Source organism: Gymnogyps californianus, chromosome 1 (genome assembly GCF_018139145.2).
Source record: "Gymnogyps californianus isolate 813 chromosome 1, ASM1813914v2, whole genome shotgun sequence".
NCBI lineage: Eukaryota > Metazoa > Chordata > Aves > Accipitriformes > Cathartidae > Gymnogyps > Gymnogyps californianus.
Window position 1 is genome coordinate 124982625 of NC_059471.1, and position 21162 is coordinate 125003786.

The window sequence follows — 21162 nt, forward strand, 5'->3', positions numbered from 1 at the left end:
TCCTCCAGTATCTCTGGAGTCAGGGCAGAAGAGACAAACGTCAGTGATGGGTTCTCAAACACGGAAGCTGCCCTGCCAAAATGCAGCACAAGAAGTTTGCCAGAGGAAGGGTGATACAGAGGGAAACAAGTCCGTGGTAATGCAGAGTGGTAACACTGAGTTACCAAGACACCTTTTAAACTTCCGGGAGCATGCTGGATGATGTAATTTTTCAGCTTCTTCTAACGAAATATCATATCTGAGATTCCAAAGTGGCCAAGGCCATAAGTGGTCAGTGACTTTGGAGAGGAATAGTCCAGGGAAGGAGCTGTTGCTGTGCAGTGGCAGGCATATGGTGCAGGACCACTTGGACATCCAAGAACAGAAAGGAAGAACCCAGTAGATTGACACAGATATTTGAGCTGTAATATAAGGAAGAAATTTCTTAGTTTCCCAGACCTTCAGCTTTCTCTCTTCCCCTGTTCACCTGCAGTGTTAGACTGTACAGGACTAGATATATATTTTTTGTGCATTAATAGTAAATTTATAATAAAGTAAGCCCATATCACCATTGATGATGATTTAAAAAAAAAAAAAAAAAAAAAAAAGTGGGCTTTGGAATACTCTCTCCTTTTTACTTCTGGTGGCCAATCAACTTTCCCAGAAAAATTTTCACCTTCAGCCAATGTCTGATGAACGCTCTTGGGACAGTAACAGTGATGTTCTAGCAAAAGTGGCAGTTATACTGGGGACGGCTGTTCATTCTTCTTGTTCATAATCCAAATGGCAGCTCAGAAGAAGAGTCAATCGGACTCAGTTTGTCCCTCAGAAGAGAGGGAAAATAGCTCATGAGGGCAACTCATGGAAATCAGTGCCAAATATTTCCTAGTGTACAAGTAAGCCTGAGATTTAGACTTGTCACCTCCCTTGCTTATGTCCTTTGAGAAGAGATCCCAGAATGGCCAGCCACCTAGTGTCCTCGGAGGTTGACTTAGCACCAGCTTAAGGGGCAGCTTAATGTTACAGTTAGCCTGCGGTAAAGGGCTGCCAGGAGTGACATCCCTGCTTTTCCCCTGCCACCAGCCACTCATCCCACATGGGATCTAGTACTTGTGTGGTGACAGTCCGTTCAGCTGCCGATTTGATGGCTGTGCCTGCGAAGAGAAGGAAGCAAATAGGCCAGCTGAGCTGCAATGTCCCCTTGGTGCACACATTTGTGCATTTGCTCTAGATCTGGAAAGCAGGGGCTTTTCTTGGTGGATTCCCATTCAAGATTTCAGAATATGTCTTCATCCTGTGTTGAGATGCAAATGAGTGCTGCCGTTTCTTCCATGGCGTTCGTTTTGGTCTGAATTAAGTTCATTAGCATGTTTATCTAACCCCTTCACTTAGGAGTCTATTGGTTGTACTGGACAGGAAACAAATTCTCTTCTCAGTTGCTGCTCTGTTTCTAAAGCTCTTGCGGTTTGCCAAGAATCTAACCTATACCAAGTAAGATTTCATGACAAACGACATCCAACCTGCTAAAATATTCACTGATTTTCTTTACTTGCTAGCTTTCAACTTCCCAAACATTTTTGAACTCTTAACAGCTGTCACAACCCAACTTTAGGATGCTGACTGTTACACAAGCTTTTCAAAGTGGGAAAAGGAGGGGAAGTTACAAGATGGTATCTTTCCAGGCATAAATATGTACCCCTTTTGTTACCCATTCTGTCGCATTAGGATTTTCAAAGCCATTGCCTGATTGCCATATAATATATAACATTGCATCTGTGGATGAATAAAGATTCCTTTTTCCCCTTCATATCCTTTTACTTACCTTTCACTTACATTCTTTGACATATCTTTCACATATCCTTTCACTTACCTTTTTTCAATAGGTACGTATTTCAACATGGAATTAGTAAATACCAGCCATAGTTGATTTTCTCTCTCTCTCATGTTCTCTGGCCATCAGTTTACTTTGCTCACAGCTAGTGATTGCATAGATGTAGTTATATCATCCATACTTGGGGTGATGCTTAAGAAATTGTATTGTTCCTCTTTATTCAAAATAAATAACTTAATCTTGAAGCTGTGAATTTGCAACTTCAGAATACAGGGGATTGCAACAGTGACTAAGTACCTGTTGGGCGGAAATATTCCAGATACAGAAATTGAATTATTCAGTTCTAATTATTCAGTTCAGTGGATGGTAATGCTTCTGGCAATGATCAGGGAAGTAATTCAGTCCCCAGCAGAAACTTCTGTGTTTGAATACAACATCTTAAGCACTAATATAGCACTATTAGAGGGAACTGTTGCTGTGGATATTTTTTTTCCCCAAAGTCTCTCTGTAGGTAAAAGAGATGAAGAAGAGAATGAGTAGAAACACCTTAATTTAAAAAGTTTTCTTTCAAAACATAAGCCTTTTTTAGTCTTGTGGACATTCTGCTTAAACTTTGGGAATGGTGCCTTTGCCTACTTATTACTGAAGTAAGAGACACACAATTAAAATGTACTTGCAGAAAATGTCTGCGTATATTTTTATACAATAGGACATTATAGCAATCTTGTAATTTTTCCTCTTGTAGGAAACTGGTGTCAGTAAGGCATTTGGGGCTTTTAGATGGAGGCTGGGGTGGTTTTTGTGTGCATTTTTGTGTGTGTTTGGTTTGATTTGGTTTTTTTCTTCCTTCATCTGCAAGAGTTGTTTTAGTAGGAGGACATGACTTACTCTGAAAGAAGTGTCAGCAAACTTAGCAAGAAAGATGTATTTTTACAGTGATCCTAGGGACCGTAGTGCCATTAGTCTTCAGTACCAATGCTATTGCTTGTTTTGGGGTCTAATGAGATAGGTCTGTAATTATATATGGTAAATGCAGTGCTACGGATCCAAGATTATGTTTTACTTGTTCTGAAATAATGCGGAGAGATGTCATGTGACTTGAGATGTAGTTTATCAAAAACATCTTCTTTCATTGTTCACTGCGTAGCTTAATTCAAGGGAGGTTTTGGAAAGATTAGATATTTCTACCTGTGATGCTGCAGCTGGCACCCACTGTGCAGCATTCCAGAAAGATAAAGAAATATATTGCCTCCCAGATATAATACTGTGAGGAGGAGGGGAAACCTGGGACTTTTCTTAGAATAAATTTCAAATACCAGTGTTCTAAAATGATAAAAAATTCTGTTACGGCTGTACTTATTGCCAGTCTTGAGATTGTATTATCGTGACAGCCTTTCAGCTGAAGATTTTATCCCTATTTTTGAATGCAAAGATAGGAGGTGGATTTGAAAAACAGTAACAAAAACTCTTCTTTTTTTCTCATTAGATCCTTCAGATGATGAAGCTATTGAGAAAGCAAGTGATAACAGGACGGCAACGCATAAAGATTCAGATTCCAAACCTGCTGTGACAAAGAAAAGAAAGCAGGTTTGTAAACGTAGCAATTGTGTAGAGCACAGAGATGATAATGCACAGGGAAATGTAGTCCCCTTTCATTCAGTAAAGGGACAGTTTTCTTCAGTCTTTGTCTGATCTGTTCATTTAATAAGACTGCTTTATTAAATTATTTTGCCTTATTTGGAAGTGATCACATTGCAGTACATTTCAATAATAACTTCACTTTTGTTTTGTGTGAGTTTAGATTGCCAGGCCTGTCTCCTACAAAGTGACTGTCTAGTGATAAAAGCCTGGATGTGCTACCAAGTGTCTTCCCCTGTAATCTTTTCCCTTTCCCTGCACAAACAAGGTCTTGAAAGCTATATTTATATGTTGTCCAGCATCTCTAACCAAGCATGTCCCCTGTGCAAGGTCCAAGTGAAGAAGAATTTAGGTCTACATAGATTGATGTTTCATAGCCTTTTACTACTAAAAGCTTCCTTTAAAACCAGTAGGAACTGTGTTGTTCAGCATTACATGGAGTATGCCAAGGAAAAGGCAGCAAGGTCTTTGACAGGTAGCATCACCCCAACTTGAGCAAAAAAGAGTCCTCTAGAGGTCAGCTGATTTTAAGAAGTCTCTTGCTTGAAGGTAAATTTCTTCTGCCTTCCTGATACCATACAGGAGAATCGACTGAATGGCTGTCAAAGAGCTAAAATTACATTGGAAGCTATCTCTCTTTGAGGTTATGGATATTAATTTTGACTCCTAGGTCAATAGTAAATTCACTGTGTGATGCCTAGGCAGTTGCCTAAGTGAAAACCATTTGCAGGGATGTTCTTTTTTTGTAACAGAGAAGTATAAATGACACAGTAGCAATTACTACGCTTTTGGGTGTCTTTCCAAGGAGACCAAAGGTGAAGTGAGCCAAATATCTGAACTGGTTTTACATTTTGATTAGGAAAGAGAGAACCAAGCAATACACGAGAAAGCTGTATTGCCTTTGTACATGCTCTACTGGGGGTCAGATGCTGAGGACTTCAACTCGGTGAGGATGCTTACGGAGCCACTTTTAATCACCATTATCTTCCCCTAAGCATTTAGAACTAAGTTAAGACTGTTTGTTTGGAGGAGTTGCTTTGCTCTTTCTATGAGAACATTAGAAAGGATAATCAACACGGGTTATCCTTCCAAGGTGGACCGGAACTGCTTAGCTGTAGCAGAACACCTGCCACAGCTCTTCCTGTCATATAAAGAATATCAGTCTGCATTTTGGAATGGGGTAATTTGATGTTTAGCCACGAAACTCCAGGAGGCAATGCTTTATGGGAGCTCAAAGTCATGGATGTGTTATTGCATGTTTTTTAGAGCAAAACACTTGCAAAATCAGATGTATTTACAGAAAGCTAGTAGTTTTGTAGTTCTGGTGCATATAACATAACCCATTTTACTCATCGCTGCCTTATTCACAGGTTGGAAGCTATTCTGCAGTGGACTTGTGACCTTAAAGCCAGTCAGGAGACAACCAAATAGAATTATGAACATTTATGTTTCTAGTCTGCAGGCTGTCCTCAGGCTTACAATGAAATGAATAATTTGTCTCCAATCTGAATGGCACATTGATGTGCTTACTTTGTCACAAACTCCAAAGATCAGAGTATATGGCTGACCTAGAATGTAAACTTTCACACACACGCAAGAATGTTTTCACTCTACATTTGAATTTCCAGTAACTTGGCAACGTGTAAAGAAAAAAAAATTGTTAGAAATATAATACAGGAAATATTTTATGTTCTGTCTATGATTAACAAACAAGGAATTTATGACATTTTTAGTTCATAAATCAATGGTCTCAGCATAAATTTCCTGTTTTCTGCATTTTAAGAACTTCCATGTAAAAATAGCATAAAAACACAGAGCACAAGGGAACTATGTCAAAAAACAGTAGGTTGTCTGCTCTGTGTCTTGCATAAGAAAAACATGCAAATGACCTTTTCTTAAGAGTGGCATGCAAAGAGCTATTGCATGAGTAGGTAGGCAACTAACATTTGGATAAGGGTCAGAAGTTCAGTCTAGATCAGATGCCTAAATATTTTAGACTGCAGATCATCAGAGACATGTAAGTTTACAGCCATTCACCACAATGAAGTTTCTCTTTTTCTTATGGCATTATTTTTAATGTCTGAATAAAGTGGACTTACTATTGCTGGGCTAATAGTATACTATGCCTAAATATATATATGCTGTTGTAAAGGAGATAATTTTGAGTCTTAATATGCTTCTCTGAGGAGGCAAGGCTTTGACTACAAGCCTGCTGTGTACTTCTGTTGCCTGCTATGTACTTCTGTCGCTGTTGAAAGAAAGGGTTACATACTGCCTTCAAAAAGAAGCCATGGCATTTGGCAATACTTCTAAACATCTGAATGAAGGGTTATCAGTGAGAAAATTTTGTTTCTTTTAGAGAAGATTTTTCAGCTCTGCGGCACAGTTTTATTCTTTTCTCATGCAGATACCAGTTGGGAGTGTTTTGCAGATTTATGTAAAACAGTTCACAATGTATATGAAGGGAGAAATGGGCCCGAAGTGAATGAGTGGTATTTTTCGATATGCTGAAAGAGTGGTGGCTGCGCTTTCTAGGATAGGGAACCATCATACTCTACTGGAGGAGATAGATTCAGGTTGGCCCCTTGCTGGCTTTTTGATTGCTTGGTAGTATCCCTTGACTAAATCAATCCAAAGGCTTGTTCTCTGCATAAAATATGATGTTGAACATGGAATTTATGATTAAAACACCTGGCAAGTGGTCTTTGAGTATCTATGGACAGCTGGGATGCGTAAGGGTAGAGCAGGAACTGAAGGCAGAGGGTAGCTCTGTTTCAGTCTCAGTGTCTGGGAATGCTAATGGTAGGGATAGGAATGAAGAAATTTATAGTGGTGTTTTAAAAGCACTTGAATCAGAGTCAGGACAGAGATTTTTAAAAAAGAAACAAACCAAAAATAAAAACAAAAAGCTTATGTTAACCCTGGAACAATTTTTTGAGTTGAAGTGAGTTTCCTTTTGCAGTCATTCTCTTGATTTCTAGTGAAGATAATATCTGTTTATACCTGAGAAAATCTGTGTTGTTGAGGCAAGATATGGTCCCTATCACAGCTTCTCATGGGTGGCTATTGATCCAGGCTATGTTATATTCCAGCCGTAGTTGTAGAGTGCTTTGCTGGTTGTAGCCAGTCCCCAAACAAGTCGTCTCTGGTAGTTCCTAAGTATTGTTTCAAACCTCAACCAGTTTCAGGGCCACTGCTATACAGTGCTACTGCCTTTGCAAGTGCAATGGCTGTGGTTGCATCACAGCACAGAAAGCAGGAGCAAAGCAATAGGTCATTTGTTTGTGTTGAGCATGGTGGCATCCTGTTTTTTATAGCTAAATTAGCCAGGGGAGTGGGGAGAAAAAGGGAAATGTAGGCATAATATGAACAATTACACTCCACAAAATGCTTCTGATAAGGATATGAGAGCAGGCTTGAAAAGGCATAGATGTGCTGGGTAGGGTCATATAGTACCAGTTGTCATGAAGTGTCCTCCTGTTAAGGAGGGGAGGCAGCGCAAGGAGGGCTCAGAAAGGCTCAGATACTCTGAACTTCTGTTAGCTTTCCTTTGGCCCTCTTGGCCCTGTTGAAGCTGCCCTCACAAGGGAACAAAGGAGCAGCTTCTCTGGCTTTCGGCTGGGCTCCCTTTCCTGCTGATACTTTTCTTTCAGGCTTTCCCCAGGGAGCAGCACTGGATTTGCTATTCCTGAGCTTTTAGTGCTCCATGTGATGAGACTTCTCTGCGGTTTCTCACAGGAGCAGATTTTTCCAGCCAAATGCATCCCAGTATCAAGGAGCTTTTTCCTGCAGTTCAGCCTATTTTCCCATTGCTCTTCATCAAGTCATTTATTAAGTTCTAAAGCCCGTCTATGTAGATTAATTTGCATTTCCATGAAGTGGAAGTCCCTAAGCAAAAGAAAAGAGAATGCTATGCTCAAAACAAGGAAAGCCTGTGCCTTGCTTCCTCTGTTTTGGACAATTTTAGGTGGCTGAGGACAAGTCCTAACCCTGACTTATGTGAACAGGGACTCTGGTACAAATGGACCAATTCAGCCTGCTCACTCAGGCACCAAAGAGGGTTAATGATAGGAACACATGTTGGATGAAGATTATTCTGAAATGCACCATGTATTTTTCTTGTGTGTATTTGACCCTGCCTGCTATGAGGAGACAAAGCAAGAACGGGGTAGAACAAATTCAAAACATGTTTTCCTAAATTTGCATTACAGATGTAAAAGGAAATCCAGAGCATGATTGTTTCCAATTATTCTCGCCCAGTTCTGTGGTATCTTTCACCTTCTGGATGCTCATCATAGACCCAGTTATTTTAGAGCTCTGTTGGCAAAGTTTAGAAAAACAATCACACACAATAATAGAGATTAAAAATATAAAGTTTGTGAAACGTTTTGTTTATGTTTTCCTCTTGATTTTTTTTTTTCTAATGTATCAAAACCTGCTTTTCACCATTTTATGGAATTGTGACTACAACCTGTATGTTTCAACTTTCTGTTCTTTTATTCCCCTCTTGGTTACAACAATATAGATCTCAATTCCAAAATTACTCCAGATATATATAACTGTAAGAATTTGATCCCTTCAGGTGAGGAAGCTTGTTTTTGTTTGTTTTTCCTTAACCCAGCATTATGCTTTCTGTGTCCCCTCTTACCGCCCTTTGGTGACTTTTTTTTTTCCCCCAGGTGATCAGATATCTGATGTTGAATCTTTTTTCTTACCTTTTTTTTTTTTTAAATATGTCCTTTGCAGCCTACAGAGTGTTTTCTAAGTCAGCCTGAAGAAAAACAAGAGAGCACTGTAAAGACAAAGAGGAGAAAGAAGGTATGAATGTCCTAGAGTGTGTTTGGGGACTGGGCAGTGGGTGTATGTGCTATTACAAGATTCAGAATTGGGACAACCCTGTGACCATGAGAACTAATATGGTCGTAATGTTGCTGCCTCTTTTAGAGAAGAATAGAAATTCCTACTTTTTTGACTTCACTCAAAATACTCATTCCCAACCTGAACTGTGGCATCGTGTCTATACTCTGCTCAAGGGTCATATATGTCTACACCCCACTTGCAAGTGTTGCGCACTGGGAAAATGTAACTGCATCAAAGAAAGGTGGAATTTCAGTTGCTGCAGAATCTGCCCCGTTTCAGCGGTGTGGTCAGGCTCCAGCTGCTGTTACCAAGAATTGTCCTTGTTCACTTTTCTCCTCATAGCATAAGTACATAAATAAATACTCTGTATTGTCCTCTGGCGATGCTCCATCCTCACCCTCAACAACAAACACACTCTGCAGTCTAGATGGAAATTATATGGCACCAGGCAAGTTAATTGTCTTTCAGGACAGACTGTAAATAGTTGGCTCCCTCACAAGGCTGAGAGGTGGCCTTTTTATATTATGTCAGGCCTCTTAATCATCCAGGGAATGGGAAGAGGAAAGAGTGGGATTTTGCTTTAAATGCAGCTCTGGCAGAAGTGACCATGGTACTTGTTCCACTGCTGCGAGAGCAAAAGCATCCAACAACAGAGATTGGTGAACCAGACCTAACAAAAAGACCCCATTCTCAGGCAAACAATATGCGCTTAGTTACACCTTTGGTTTCAGTGGGGTTAGGCCACTAAGCTGACATACACAGCCTGTCAAAAAATCCATCAGGAAATATTTATCAGATTGATCTATGGGTTCCAAACAAAGTACTCTCTCCAAAAATAAGGAAAAGGGGGGAAAAAAACCTGTGCTTTTAAGCATCTGGAATGAATTGGAAGAAAAATAATAAAACTTCCTGCATGAGGAACATTTCCCCACAGCTCTCCTTGAAGGAAGAGAGTTTGCTCAGGTGTCCTTGCTCTTGCTCTTACGGAATTTCTCGTTAGTATCAGGCTTCTCCCCTCCAGAGTGCCATAATTTTCCTGAAGGAACCAAGCGGACCAACGAATGACATAATGGTCCTGTGGAATGGCGCCTTACGCTGAATTAACAAGTAAAATGAGCCTGATAGTTCTCTCTTGCTGTCTGCTAAATCAGAGGTTCCCAAATGTGGGTCACTTAAGAGGCAGGTTGTGGGGCTGGGGCTGGAGAAGAGCATTTGTGGTTGATAGGAAGAACAACGAAGAGGTTCGGTTGTGGGCCTTACACAAAGGCGGTGTGTGCTGCCGATGGCCTCTGGACATTCTTTGGGAAGACAGTTGTTGCATGGCAGAAAAATACAACGGTGCCAAATGAGGGTGGATCTTGGGAAGGAACGCTACAGATTCAGGCACTGCAAAAACCTGCCGAACAGCCAGACGTCCCCTGGAAAGTCTTCCAGGAACTACAGAGGACTTTGCACCAGGCCAAAGGTGGACTGAGAGGAAGGCATAAGCACTTCATCTCCACATATCCCACTGTCAAAGATTCAGTTGGGGTTTTGCAAACACACAGCTGACTTTTAGCAGAGGTGAAACAGGCAGTGGCCAAAGTGGCAGACGGTGGGAAGAGGCAGCTGCCTACTTTGCCTTTGCTGTGGGGTGGAGTGGCTTCAGCAGCCCCCATATGGCTCTTCCCTGTTCAGCCTTCTGCCCCTTATGCTGCCATTATGGGAGTATTTGGGGTGTATTGGGCAAGAGGGAGAGACGGTGTGGTGGGGAATGGAAGAGAAGGAGGGAGTGGGTGCTGGGATAGAGTGAGGGCAAGAGGGATGGAAAATTATCTGTCCCCTGGGTTAAAATTCCTGCTATAGCTCTCTTCAAAATTTCCATTGATCTTTGCTGCCCCAGACTTTAGCCTGCTGAACTTGCACTGAAGGTACCCACCACCCCTCCAAAGCTGCCAAAAATGCTTCCAGGCCCACCTCATCTCTCTCTGAAATCCCACTTTGCCTTGCAGATACGTACCCTATTGCTCCGTCCTAACCACACTCTCCTGCTCCTTTTCACTTCTAGGCTTATGCTGCCATGCGTCCTCATGACAGCAAGTTCAGTTTAGCTTACACAGCTGAGAAACCTTAAGCTGGCCTTTCACAAATGAATCACGTCTCAGAGAGAACAAGAGAGGCTTCACATTCTTGCTGTTCTCTCCAGGCTGCCTCTGTCTTTGAAAATCTGCTGTTTTCTTAAATGGTGGCAGATCATTCAGATAACAGGAACCCTGGGCTATTCTACCCCCATGATCCATTTAATTATGGGGAAAAATAAGCAACACTTTCACTTCAGTGAAAATTCAGACCTGTTATTTGCTAACATTCCTAAGGTGTAAAACACAATCATTATGAACTCATGTCCAGGCTCTAAAAATTATTAGTTTGGTTTAAAAAATTATACATTTTGAAAGAACAAAGCAGCTGCTGAACTCTTTCTGCTTGACTGCTGGTTTTGTGAGCTTTTAACTCATTTTCATCACATTTGCATGGTATTCTGTGAACATAGCTAACCATCTTCCCTTCCAAAATAGATAGACAGTTACCCTGTTTTAATCAAAATATAACCAAGATGTATATAACCACTTGATTCCTGTTGTTATGCTTTAAGAATAATAAGTTCAAACAAATGATGAAAAAAACCTGAACTTTCAAACTGATACTTAAGTATAACAATAGCAAAACTCACAAAACTAGCTTTCAGTTTTGTTTTTGTTACGGCAGCATTTCAGGTGAGTGCACAAGATTTTTTGTCTTTGGTCTCACAGACCATCTCATCAAAGTATCTGAACTTGCATCTGAAGTCTGCATTCCCACTAAAGACGAAGGGAATCTTGTCCCATTGTGAGGTGTTTTTCTAATTAAGCTATAATTAAGCCAATATAACTGTATAAAGTTATGGAGGAACATTTATTTACAGTGTTGTTAGCTAGCCAAAGAGCAGAAATTATAGAAATACCATACTTACCCATTTTACTTGTTTTTTTAGAAGAAAATTTCTGATATTCTGGAAAAATCCGCTCCAAAACCTGGTGTCCCTGCAGATCTACAAAATCTGCTTAGTCAACATTTTGGTGAAAACCGTTCAGTGATTGAAATAGAGGAATTAAAGCTGTCAGGTAACTTATCCTATATTTAATAGATAAATAATGTTTTTTCATGATATTGTTGAGTTCTTTTTCTGCAGAAGACAGACGATTTTTGGGACAGGTCTTGAGTTGTACCTTTTTATGGAAATATTTTCTTATACCGTATATTAATTTGTTGTTTAAGTAGAGATGTTAGTTTCTTTGGAATAAATGTGAGGTTTCTTCGAGTTACGGAAATGAAAAGAGACATTGTTTAAATATGTCCTTTTATTGTAAAGTATTAATTTCAGGACCTCACTTTTCTAATAGAAATGATATGATTCCTAATAGTAGCTTCCAAGATGCTAACTGAGAGTGAAAATGTATTTTGTTTCTGGGATTGTCTGATTCAATCCAGACGCATAATAGGAGGGCTGACAGGAGTAGACAAAGAAATAATGAGACATCATTCTGACATGGTTATGAGATGTTGAACGCAATGGTTTTTCAGGGAGTGGCGTGAAATGAGATCGTAGTTTTGGTCCAAGTGTAAAGTGACCAAGTTTTAACCATGACAAGGACCCTCTTGGTTTCCCATATTCTGTCTCCAGCTAAAAGCCAGTAATAGAAAAGGCAAAGCAAGACAGAGCAGGGTTAACTTCTGTCAGTTGGAGGTTGCATTAGAGATGAAGGCAACATTGAACTTCTCTGCCTCTTACTCTGCAGATAAAGAGGCAATGTCATTTTATAGGCACTGTCCATTATTTGTTAGTAGTGCTCATGAAGAGCAAACGGCCTGGTAACTAACCTGCATATACCTTTGATACATTTTGAACTCTTGGTGACCTGTGGCCAATATAGGAGCCTTCTAGCCCAGCAGTGTTTTCTCTCTTTTAATGTTTAAGCCTGTCTTTCTAGATAAATATGCTCCTCCTTAACATCCACAATTCTAGGTTGACCCTTCTTTATTTCTATGAGGCAGGTGAAGCTTTCTTGTTGAATCAAGAAAACCTGGAGAAGTCCCGTACAGGTTGCTTTGAAAAGCTTGTGTTAAATATTTTTAGACCTTTAGGGTTTTTAGCAAATAATAAATTGCTTTGGTTTCTTTCTTATTAAAAGAGCCCTTTGGGCTAGTGAAGTGACCCATTTCCATATGGATTGGCTCTTGGGTTGGATGGAGACATTTTTTCATTCTTTTTGCGCTGGGAGTTGAAGGCTTAAAGTGCCAAGGAGTTTATGAACTTCTACAGCTGTCAAGTCATTCATATCAAAGCACTGAGCAAATAACAAACAAATACTTGGAGTTGTGTGTTCTTGTTAACTGACACAGTGCAGAAGATCAGGTTGGTAGTCAGCATGGTCTCTTGCTGTAGTCTGGAGCTGTGTGTTTCTTCCCCCTTTTCTGAAACTTTCATTTAAAATTGTTGTTAATACTCCAGTGTTGCTGGAGTGTTGGTGAAAAGTCAGTGACTGAAGCTTGTGTCCTTTAGAAACCATCTTTTGAATTGTTCAGTAATTAGTGAGACTTAATGTATTCAGAAGAGCAAAAGAACAGCAAAGATATTTTGCCACTGGGAGGAAAGGACCGTGGTGGGTGTGAAGAGCTCTCCTATTAGCACCAAATGCTTATGGAAGGGCAGCCCCTGCCCTTCCCCACCAGCGTCAAGTACATCTTTTAAACATGATTTTAAAAGTAAATCAGCTGCTGATCCTTCAGTTGTACGCATTCATTCCCTTTGGAGCTCTAATCCCAATAAATGTCAGTCTCTGGATTTAATGAAAGATCAGTGCAAAATAAAAGTTTTCAGCAAGACAACACCCATTAAATGGAAGATATAGTGATGGAGAGTGGCTATGCTCAAGAAAGTACACAAGCAGGACTTCAGCCAGGCATCAGCTACAAACCAAGTTTGTCACACTGTTAATTCCAATGGAAATCATGGATGGCCACTGCCAGCATTAGCACAATGCGCCATCCATGTGAACATGAATAACATCTGTAAGGAAACCTCCTTAATTTAGTTAATATATATCAGCAAACATCCATAGACAGGCACCCTGAGGTGCTGTGCTTCATGCAGAATGATGACAAATATGTGGGTCCCTGAAGACAGAATTGTTAATTCTCTGCGGGAGCGTATTGTTCCATCAGGCAAAGGACCCTTAACAACACTGGCAATTTTTCAGACCATCTAATTTTAATCACCTTTTTAAGAATTTAGACTTTCTATATAGACACTGGAGAAAGGACCTTCCAAAGAACCTGTTAGGACCTTGTCTTTCTTCATTGCCTCTATATGAAGCTTAAAGTTAAATGGCATGTCTGCCACAGAGTGCTTTCAAGACTTACTAGTTGACATAGTGACCAGGTAAAAGATAGGCAGTCAGTGGGAAATGAAGGAAGAGGAAGGCATTAAAATGCAGGTTAGGTGTTGCCATTAGGGTCAATATAGTTAGGTAGATTACCACAATATGAAAGGCCAGAAAGAGGAACAAACTTAGTGACAGGCAGATTATTGGTAGATTCTTGCGTTTACACAGTATGAATTGTCTGGGTGATCTACAAATGTATTGCATCGTAGGTAGATTGGAGGAACAGTCTAGCAGGTTGACTGTAAGGATTTTGGCTACGACTTTTGATTGATTGTGGCAAAGACATATGAAAACTTTTTTTTAAGTATGTGATCGCACCTGTGCAGCCCTGTATTCAGGGTTTCATGGTGGGAGAAAAGAAAGGAATTTCAATTGAGCTGAGAGATGTTACCTTCATTGATTTATCCAATATAAAGCTTCCTGTATGAGGTGTACATTAATCTTTGTTTCACAAATGGTAATTTATTGATGATGGATTTTAACACAGTTGTGATTTCATCAGTATAACTAGTGGTTATGCTGCAAACATATATGCTCCTTTTGCTGTTAAAAATACATCAACAAAAATATTTTTTCCTTTATGTTTTCAGATTCCTGTTTTCTGCCAGCCAATGATCTCACCCACAGTTTTTCTTCATACCTGAAGGAAAGTGAGTTAAAGTGTTGGTCTGGATGAGATGAAAGTTGCATAAAAAACATTGTAAATGCAGTATTGTTGCATTATCCAATATTGCAGTTTTTATCTGTACCTCCAAATATTTTAAATTATGAAATATTAATAACTTTAAGGGTTTTTTCTTTTTCTTTTTTTCATGACAGGTCTTGTTTTTCTCTCTTTTTTACTCTATCACTGTTTTTGTATAAAAATGTTCTCGGGTTTCTTTTAATTGCTAGGGATTATTTGTCAGTAATTTATTGTGGCTTCATAAGTAGGTGTATGTATTATCTTACAGTAAAAATCCTGCAGCTGTCTGCTGACATGAACCAAGAGAATTTTTATTCTCTTGTATATTTATATAGAACTTCTGATCTGGTAAATGTTTCTTTTCAATTGGTTTACTCTGATACAAATTGCCGTATGTGGCAAATGAAGACAATGGGCTTGTCACCTTACAAACTGTTGATTTTTAATGTTTATCTAATTTGTTCAGTTATGTGATATTTCTGTATTTTATTTATTTTGGGCATTTTATTTTCCAATTTCTCAGCCATGACTAAATGTAAAAGTGCTGCCAGAGATCCAGACCTCATAGGATTCAGCATGTGTGTTCTTGCTGCTGGCTACCATTCGTCATGTACTCTTGTAATTTAAAATTGTGGCATGTAGTACTTTCTCTGTGTGTGTACATGGGCTTTTTCATTGCAGTCTGTCCTAAGTGGGCAAAACTCCGTAAAAACCACAAGGAGAAGAAGTCGGTGGTGATGCTGGTTATCTGCAGTTCTGCCCTTCGTTCCTTGGAACTCATCAAGTATGTCGATAGCAAATGTTATGTTGAGGTTGGCAGTCAGTCAGAGGTTTTGTCTTGGAACCACAGACATAAAGGCAAAACTGGGACACTGTCCTCTGCTAGCCAACAAATTCACTGACTCAAACTGATGCAATATCCGTTGCTTCTTTAAACTGTGGAAGTGTGGTGTTTGGTTTTAGACCGAAGTAACACTTAGTACTTCAGTTGCATGGAAGTGCTATTTTTGTTAAAAACCAAAAATAAAGTGTAACCAATTTGGGGGAAACATGCAACATGTTATACTTGGGAACAGAGTAAACCCATAAAGCATCATGATCCACCACTAGAAATCGTGACTTTGCACCAAAGGCAATGAAGACATGGCGTTTCAGAGCCTCAGGTGCCAACGCGTGTGTCTGGCCTGAGTGCCTCCAGGTCTATGTCTGTGTTCTCAGCTGGCTCAGGCTGGCAAAACTGCTGTGCAGAGATGATGATTTTCAGTGTTCCCTGTCCTCTTTTCTTCCCTTCTCTATTCTCCCCATTCTCATTCCAGAAGTCTTGATGACTTTGATGAAATAATGTGTAACTCACAAATTTCATGGTTGTCTTTTGTGTCTTGACCTCATTTCCTGTGATTATCTGTCAGTACAACATGAGATGGAGAGTTGGGAAGTTTGACTCCATGCCACGGATAGAAGCATAGATAATGTGCCAGTAGTGCTTAGCCCCTGCATGCAAATACTACCATCTGAGACTTCGGTGGTTTATGTGTATGCTTGTATATAAACCTTTAGCTTTGCACAAGAGAAAATTGAAAATTTGGTGCACTGCAAAAAACATGCAGAGAAAGCTATCTTAAATGACATTCTGTAAATACTGAATATGTTGTCTCCTGCTTGATTAATACAAAACATAGAGTTGTTACTGTGTGCCAAAATGGAGTGTCAGAAAAACAAGTCAAGTTTTTCGACAAATGAATTTTGGTTAACTGGAATTTGGGCAATCTCTGCAGTAAAGACTGTGGCAGCCTAGGTTTTCCCAGCAGCCACGCTGCAGGAAGACTCTGTAAAATGTACATTGGTCCATACACGGATCTTTCCTTTTGTGCACGCACATGCATGTTCATTCATGCCTGTATCTCAGTAACTGAGATATTTTTTAATTAGAATTTGGTGATTAGTCAGTTTTGAGCTAAGTTAGCTGTGAAAGCACAGGCCATACTTATTAAATATTATCTGAAAAGCTATCTAAACAGTATTGCCCCCTACTGATATCTTCTATTGTGTTTGTCCAGTTGTTGATCACTGTTGATCAAGTAGCAAAAAAGAATGTACATAGTGTTCAAAGTACAAGCAGAGGTCACTGGGGGACTGTGTGTCTCAAGCATATTGAGAAATGCCAGTTAGTTTTGCTTTCCTCCTGTGTGGTCTTAATCCCAGCCCTGATGCTTGCATTTCCTTTTTCAATTCTTTTATCGCTAGGTCAATGACAGCATTTAAAGGAGACTGCAGAGTTCTCAAGTTGTTTGCAAAGCACATAAAGGTAAGAGAGCTGCAAGGGAATTTTGATAGAACAACTAACTAGTGTCGTACCATTTTCTTTTTAAAGCATTTAGCAATAATGCCTTTCATATAGTGTTCCTATAGTGTTCCTATAATGTTCCTTTCTTTAGGTAATACTTTCTTTAGTAACCCCTTGTTGCAGTTTGAGCAATCTAGCCAAACACCATCTCCAATAGCTCTGGTGCAATCCTATGCAGAATATAGATACTTATGCATGTGCTATGTTTTAAAGATGTTCCACATTCCTGTGAGGTGCTCATTCAAATGGCTTTTGCCTGTTTAAATAGAAGGCTTACACACATAGGTTTGTAGAAGCAAACTGTACCAGCACCCACATTTGCATTCTGCCAATTGGATGCCTGGATACCCAATATCCATACCTGTTGGACAGCACAAATTATGGGGATGTTGGAAGTAATGAGTGGACATTTGGCCTTTGATATAAATGCTGTCAAACACACAAATGTCACTTGCTTTATTTCACCCTTTCCAGTGCCTTCATCTTGAAGGAGTTTAGAGCTAATTCAACTTTGTCAGTTTTCCAGATATTTCCAGAGACTTTGGTTAAGTGCTGAAGGAAGCATACTGTTCTCACCTCCAAAAATAGTTGGTGCAATAGCAGATTTTCAAAGTTGAAAATGACTGAACTTCTAGAGAAGTGTGATGCCCAGCTGGCTGTTATATTTCTTAAACTTTCTCCCAGATATATCAGTTTGACAGTTTGAAAGATGAATAGCATTTGTTACTTGATGGTATTCTAGAAAGAGATCTTGAATTTATTTCCAGCTCTTTGAGAAGAAATTTTAAAACAGTTGTGGTTTTACTGTAGTTTGTCTTTCTCTCTTCAAATTAGATAAAAGAACAGATGAATATGTTGGAGAAAGGCGTGTTCCACATCGGGTTGGAACCCCTGGGAGAGTAAAAGCGCTAGTGGAGCAAGGTAGGAGAACAAGGAGGGTTTTCTGCATAGGTATCTTATACTTGGTCTCATAAGAAGCGAGACTTCAGTTGTTTTTGAAGTGCTTAGGTTGACATGAATCCGTGGATTTGGGTACTAAACTGTACAGTTCTGTTTCTCCACTTTTACTATGTCAGTCAAAACGAGGTCAAGATTCTAGTAGTTGATTTCCCTCCCCCCCAGTCAGTGCCCACTTATTCCCCCTTCCTGCTTCTTGTGCTAGCCCAAGAGTCTGTTTGGCAGCTCAGTGAACTGATCCCAGTTAGAACTGATCCCAATTAAAATAAAACCAGTGTGTGCACACAAAATCAGGTAATGAGCAGGCAGAGGTGGAGGACTTCCCCTTTTGGCAGGAATACTGATTTATGCTGACTTGAAAGTGATTGCAAAACCATGGTATAAGATTTAAAGCTTCAGGAAACCAAACACTGCAAGTAAATCAAAAAGAAATAATGGCAGCAGTCATTGTATCATATGTAATTCTGAGCTCAGTGTAAAATTTTGTTAGGGGTGGACAGAAGATCTGCTTGCTGATTTGATTTTATTACTGATTTTCTTGTAATGAAATTAATTATTCTATATAAAACTCCTTTCTCTTACCAAATTTTGGGTACTTTTACTTACTCAATAGACATTATGTACACAAAGAAAAACAACAAAATGAGAAGATGATAAAGTGATTCTTTCTGTTCCTCTTTCTAAACACTGCCTTGCTCTGACTGTGGTTTCTTGGTCAGGGACTGGCTGTGGATTGGGACTCTACCGCTCCTTCCAAAAGGGTACAGAGGTAGCATAATTTTGTTGCTTCCTGTGCCCTCCACCAACATTAAATCGTTACTGCTCAGCACGTCAGCACATTGCCATGTTAGGTGGAAGCAGCTTATGGCAGGGACACACGGTGTATCACCTTATCCTAAGGTCTAGTCCTTTTTTTGACACCCAGGTCACTAGAGAATGGAGAGGAGTCAAAACCGATACAAAAAATTGTGGGCATCATGTAGAAGACCAGGGACAAATAGGGGAACAGCTGGAGGGCCAGTTCAGAAAGGACTTTTTTCTTCTTTCACCACCATTTATTTGGAGGATAAAAGAATTCTTCAGCAGTACCACTGACCTGACTCACATTCACATAGCACCCAGTCCTGTAAATTGCTAAACACTGTCAGTTCCCATTAACAGGAGTTTTCAGGCTAGGGTCCTTGTAACTTACCAGCTCCTCGTCAGCTGTGGAAATTCAACTCCTGCGGTTTCATCAAGAAGAAGCTTGAGGAATTATTTTCTGGCAGGATGTTAGCTCTTGACAAGCCTGGCAACAGTAGTTGTTCTGCTTTTGTGTTTATCTTCCAAAAAGCATGGGATTATGTGGTTAAGGGAGTTTGCAGTGTCAGTGCGTTAGTTTTCCAACCAGCAAATGCAGTACTTAAGTGTTCAAAGATTAGTTTCCTTGGAAACAGACAGCAAAAGATGTAAAAGCCAAAAATCATTTTGATAAGCACGTCATATTATCTTGGTAGTAAGATTTATGTTGCCTTTTTAGATGGCCTGTGCTTGAACTCCACAAAATATATGATTCTGGATTGGAACTGGAGAGATCAGAAACTAAGGAGAATGATGGATATCCCTGAGGTATTGTCTAAGCACCTGTATATATTATATTCTGTGTATTCATTACTTTTGTTTCTAGTGCCTGGGTCTTGGTCAGTAAGGTTTTCTTTCTGTAAAGCTGACTGTAGTGGTCTAGAAACACAAAGAAGTCAACATTTGACGGGTAAGTCTGTACTCTCAGGCCTCAAAATTACCTCCTGAGGAAGATTTTTTCCTTTTTTGTTGCAAGTCACAGCTGTGACTTTTACAGTTGTGCTGTGAATTTCTCCTGTTTATGCTAGATGATTGTTCTACCTGTTCCCAGGAAGTTCTCTCAGTAAGAGGACTTTGTGCAAAAGCTTCTTCAAAAACTAAATAAAACTTTGGAGAAGCATTTATTTGTCTCCACCTGAGAGTAAGATAACTTCTTGTGAGTAAATCTACAGACAGTTCTCCTTTTGGTTTTGGGTTTTTTTGGCAAGAGGTCGTATACAAACTATGTAGAGCCATCCATTATTTGTAGACTCCTTTTAAGATAATTCCCCATTCTTTTCAATTCTGTAATCCAGCTTTCACATTTATTGCTGTGACAAGGCATGTTTACCATATGCTGTGGGGCATCAGCTGGTATCTAGCCACAGAGAGTGAAAGAGGCAGATTCCTCCGTCAGTCGTCGTTATAAAGCTCCCAGTTGCCTGCAGTGTTTCCTTTTGTTTTTTTCCTCACTTTTAGAGCAGGCCGATATGCAAAATCTCCAGGGAAAAAGGACTTTTTTTTTGCATATAGACATTAAGCTGTTTCACAAGTGAAACAAATTATCAGTCATTAATCCTTTTCTGCACTTGTCTATGTATTTGAATGTGCTGTATTTTACAGGCCCACATACACAAAGATACATGTTCCTAATAATCTCAGATAAAGCGCCCCACAAAAAAACACATTGCAGAAATGAAGTAGCAAAAACAGCTTTGCTTTTTGAGGCAAGGAGGCTCCCTCTTGTGGTAAATACATAACGCTTTTTTGTATGGTGCTTGCACTTTTTTTAAAGAAGAGAACACAAATTCACAGACATAGCAGGTGTCCAGCACAAACGAGCACAAAGGTGCTGATTGCAGTGGGATGGATTATTTAAGTCAACTGAAGTAAATATACATACAGTAGACTATAGGTGATCCACCTCAAACAACTGAAGATTATGTTGCTAATACTTGATTTTGGGCTGCTGCAAACCTGAACTATCCCTTTCAGCTCACTGTAGGTAGCATCACAACATTTCTGCATGTCTGTCTAGGAATATAGGCCAAAAATTGTGGCTCCAGATGTGTTTTATTAAGGCAAAATCTTAAGGCTGTCTTAACATCAAAATGTTAAGGTTTAGTTCAAGTTAAAACCAAGTAAGTAAGAATTTTACACCTTCATATATAGTGTTAGCATAAGGAATAGATATTTATGTGTGATTACAGAATAGTGAGTATGTGATCACAGAAAATTCTTCAAACCTGCACTTGACTCAGGTAACACAACATACCAAAAGGTTTTTGATATCTTCAGTTATATAAGTGGAGCATCTTGCAGCTATTTGTCCTGCTGCAGACATCAGGCAGATTTGTGAAAGTTACTTATAAGGAATGTCAGCAATAAAAGATACCCAAATAATGTTTTGGAGATAAGGCATCTTAACACAGTAGAAACCAATGGGATGTTTTGGGAACTTGCAGACTTGAAATATGGAATACAGTCTTAGTGTGTAGCAGATCTTACTCTTCTACTTGTGTAAAAATTGTCAAATACATGCTATGAATAGTCATAAGTTTTCTCAAAGAAGAGAGGAATTATAGTA

General features: G+C 39.5%; 1 protein-coding gene across 1 annotated transcript in view; it reads left to right on the forward strand.

Moving 5' to 3' along the window:
- CMSS1 (cms1 ribosomal small subunit homolog) overlaps window positions 1-21162 on the forward strand; it is a 247714-nt gene that overhangs the window by 224239 nt on the left and 2313 nt on the right. Inside the window, 9 exon segments of the mRNA XM_050893432.1 lie at window positions 3297-3397; window positions 8195-8266; window positions 11319-11448; window positions 14361-14420; window positions 15137-15239; window positions 16700-16760; window positions 17634-17679; window positions 17682-17720; window positions 19276-19364. Coding sequence (XP_050749389.1) covers window positions 3297-3397; window positions 8195-8266; window positions 11319-11448; window positions 14361-14420; window positions 15137-15239; window positions 16700-16760; window positions 17634-17679; window positions 17682-17720; window positions 19276-19364 — 701 coding nt within the window.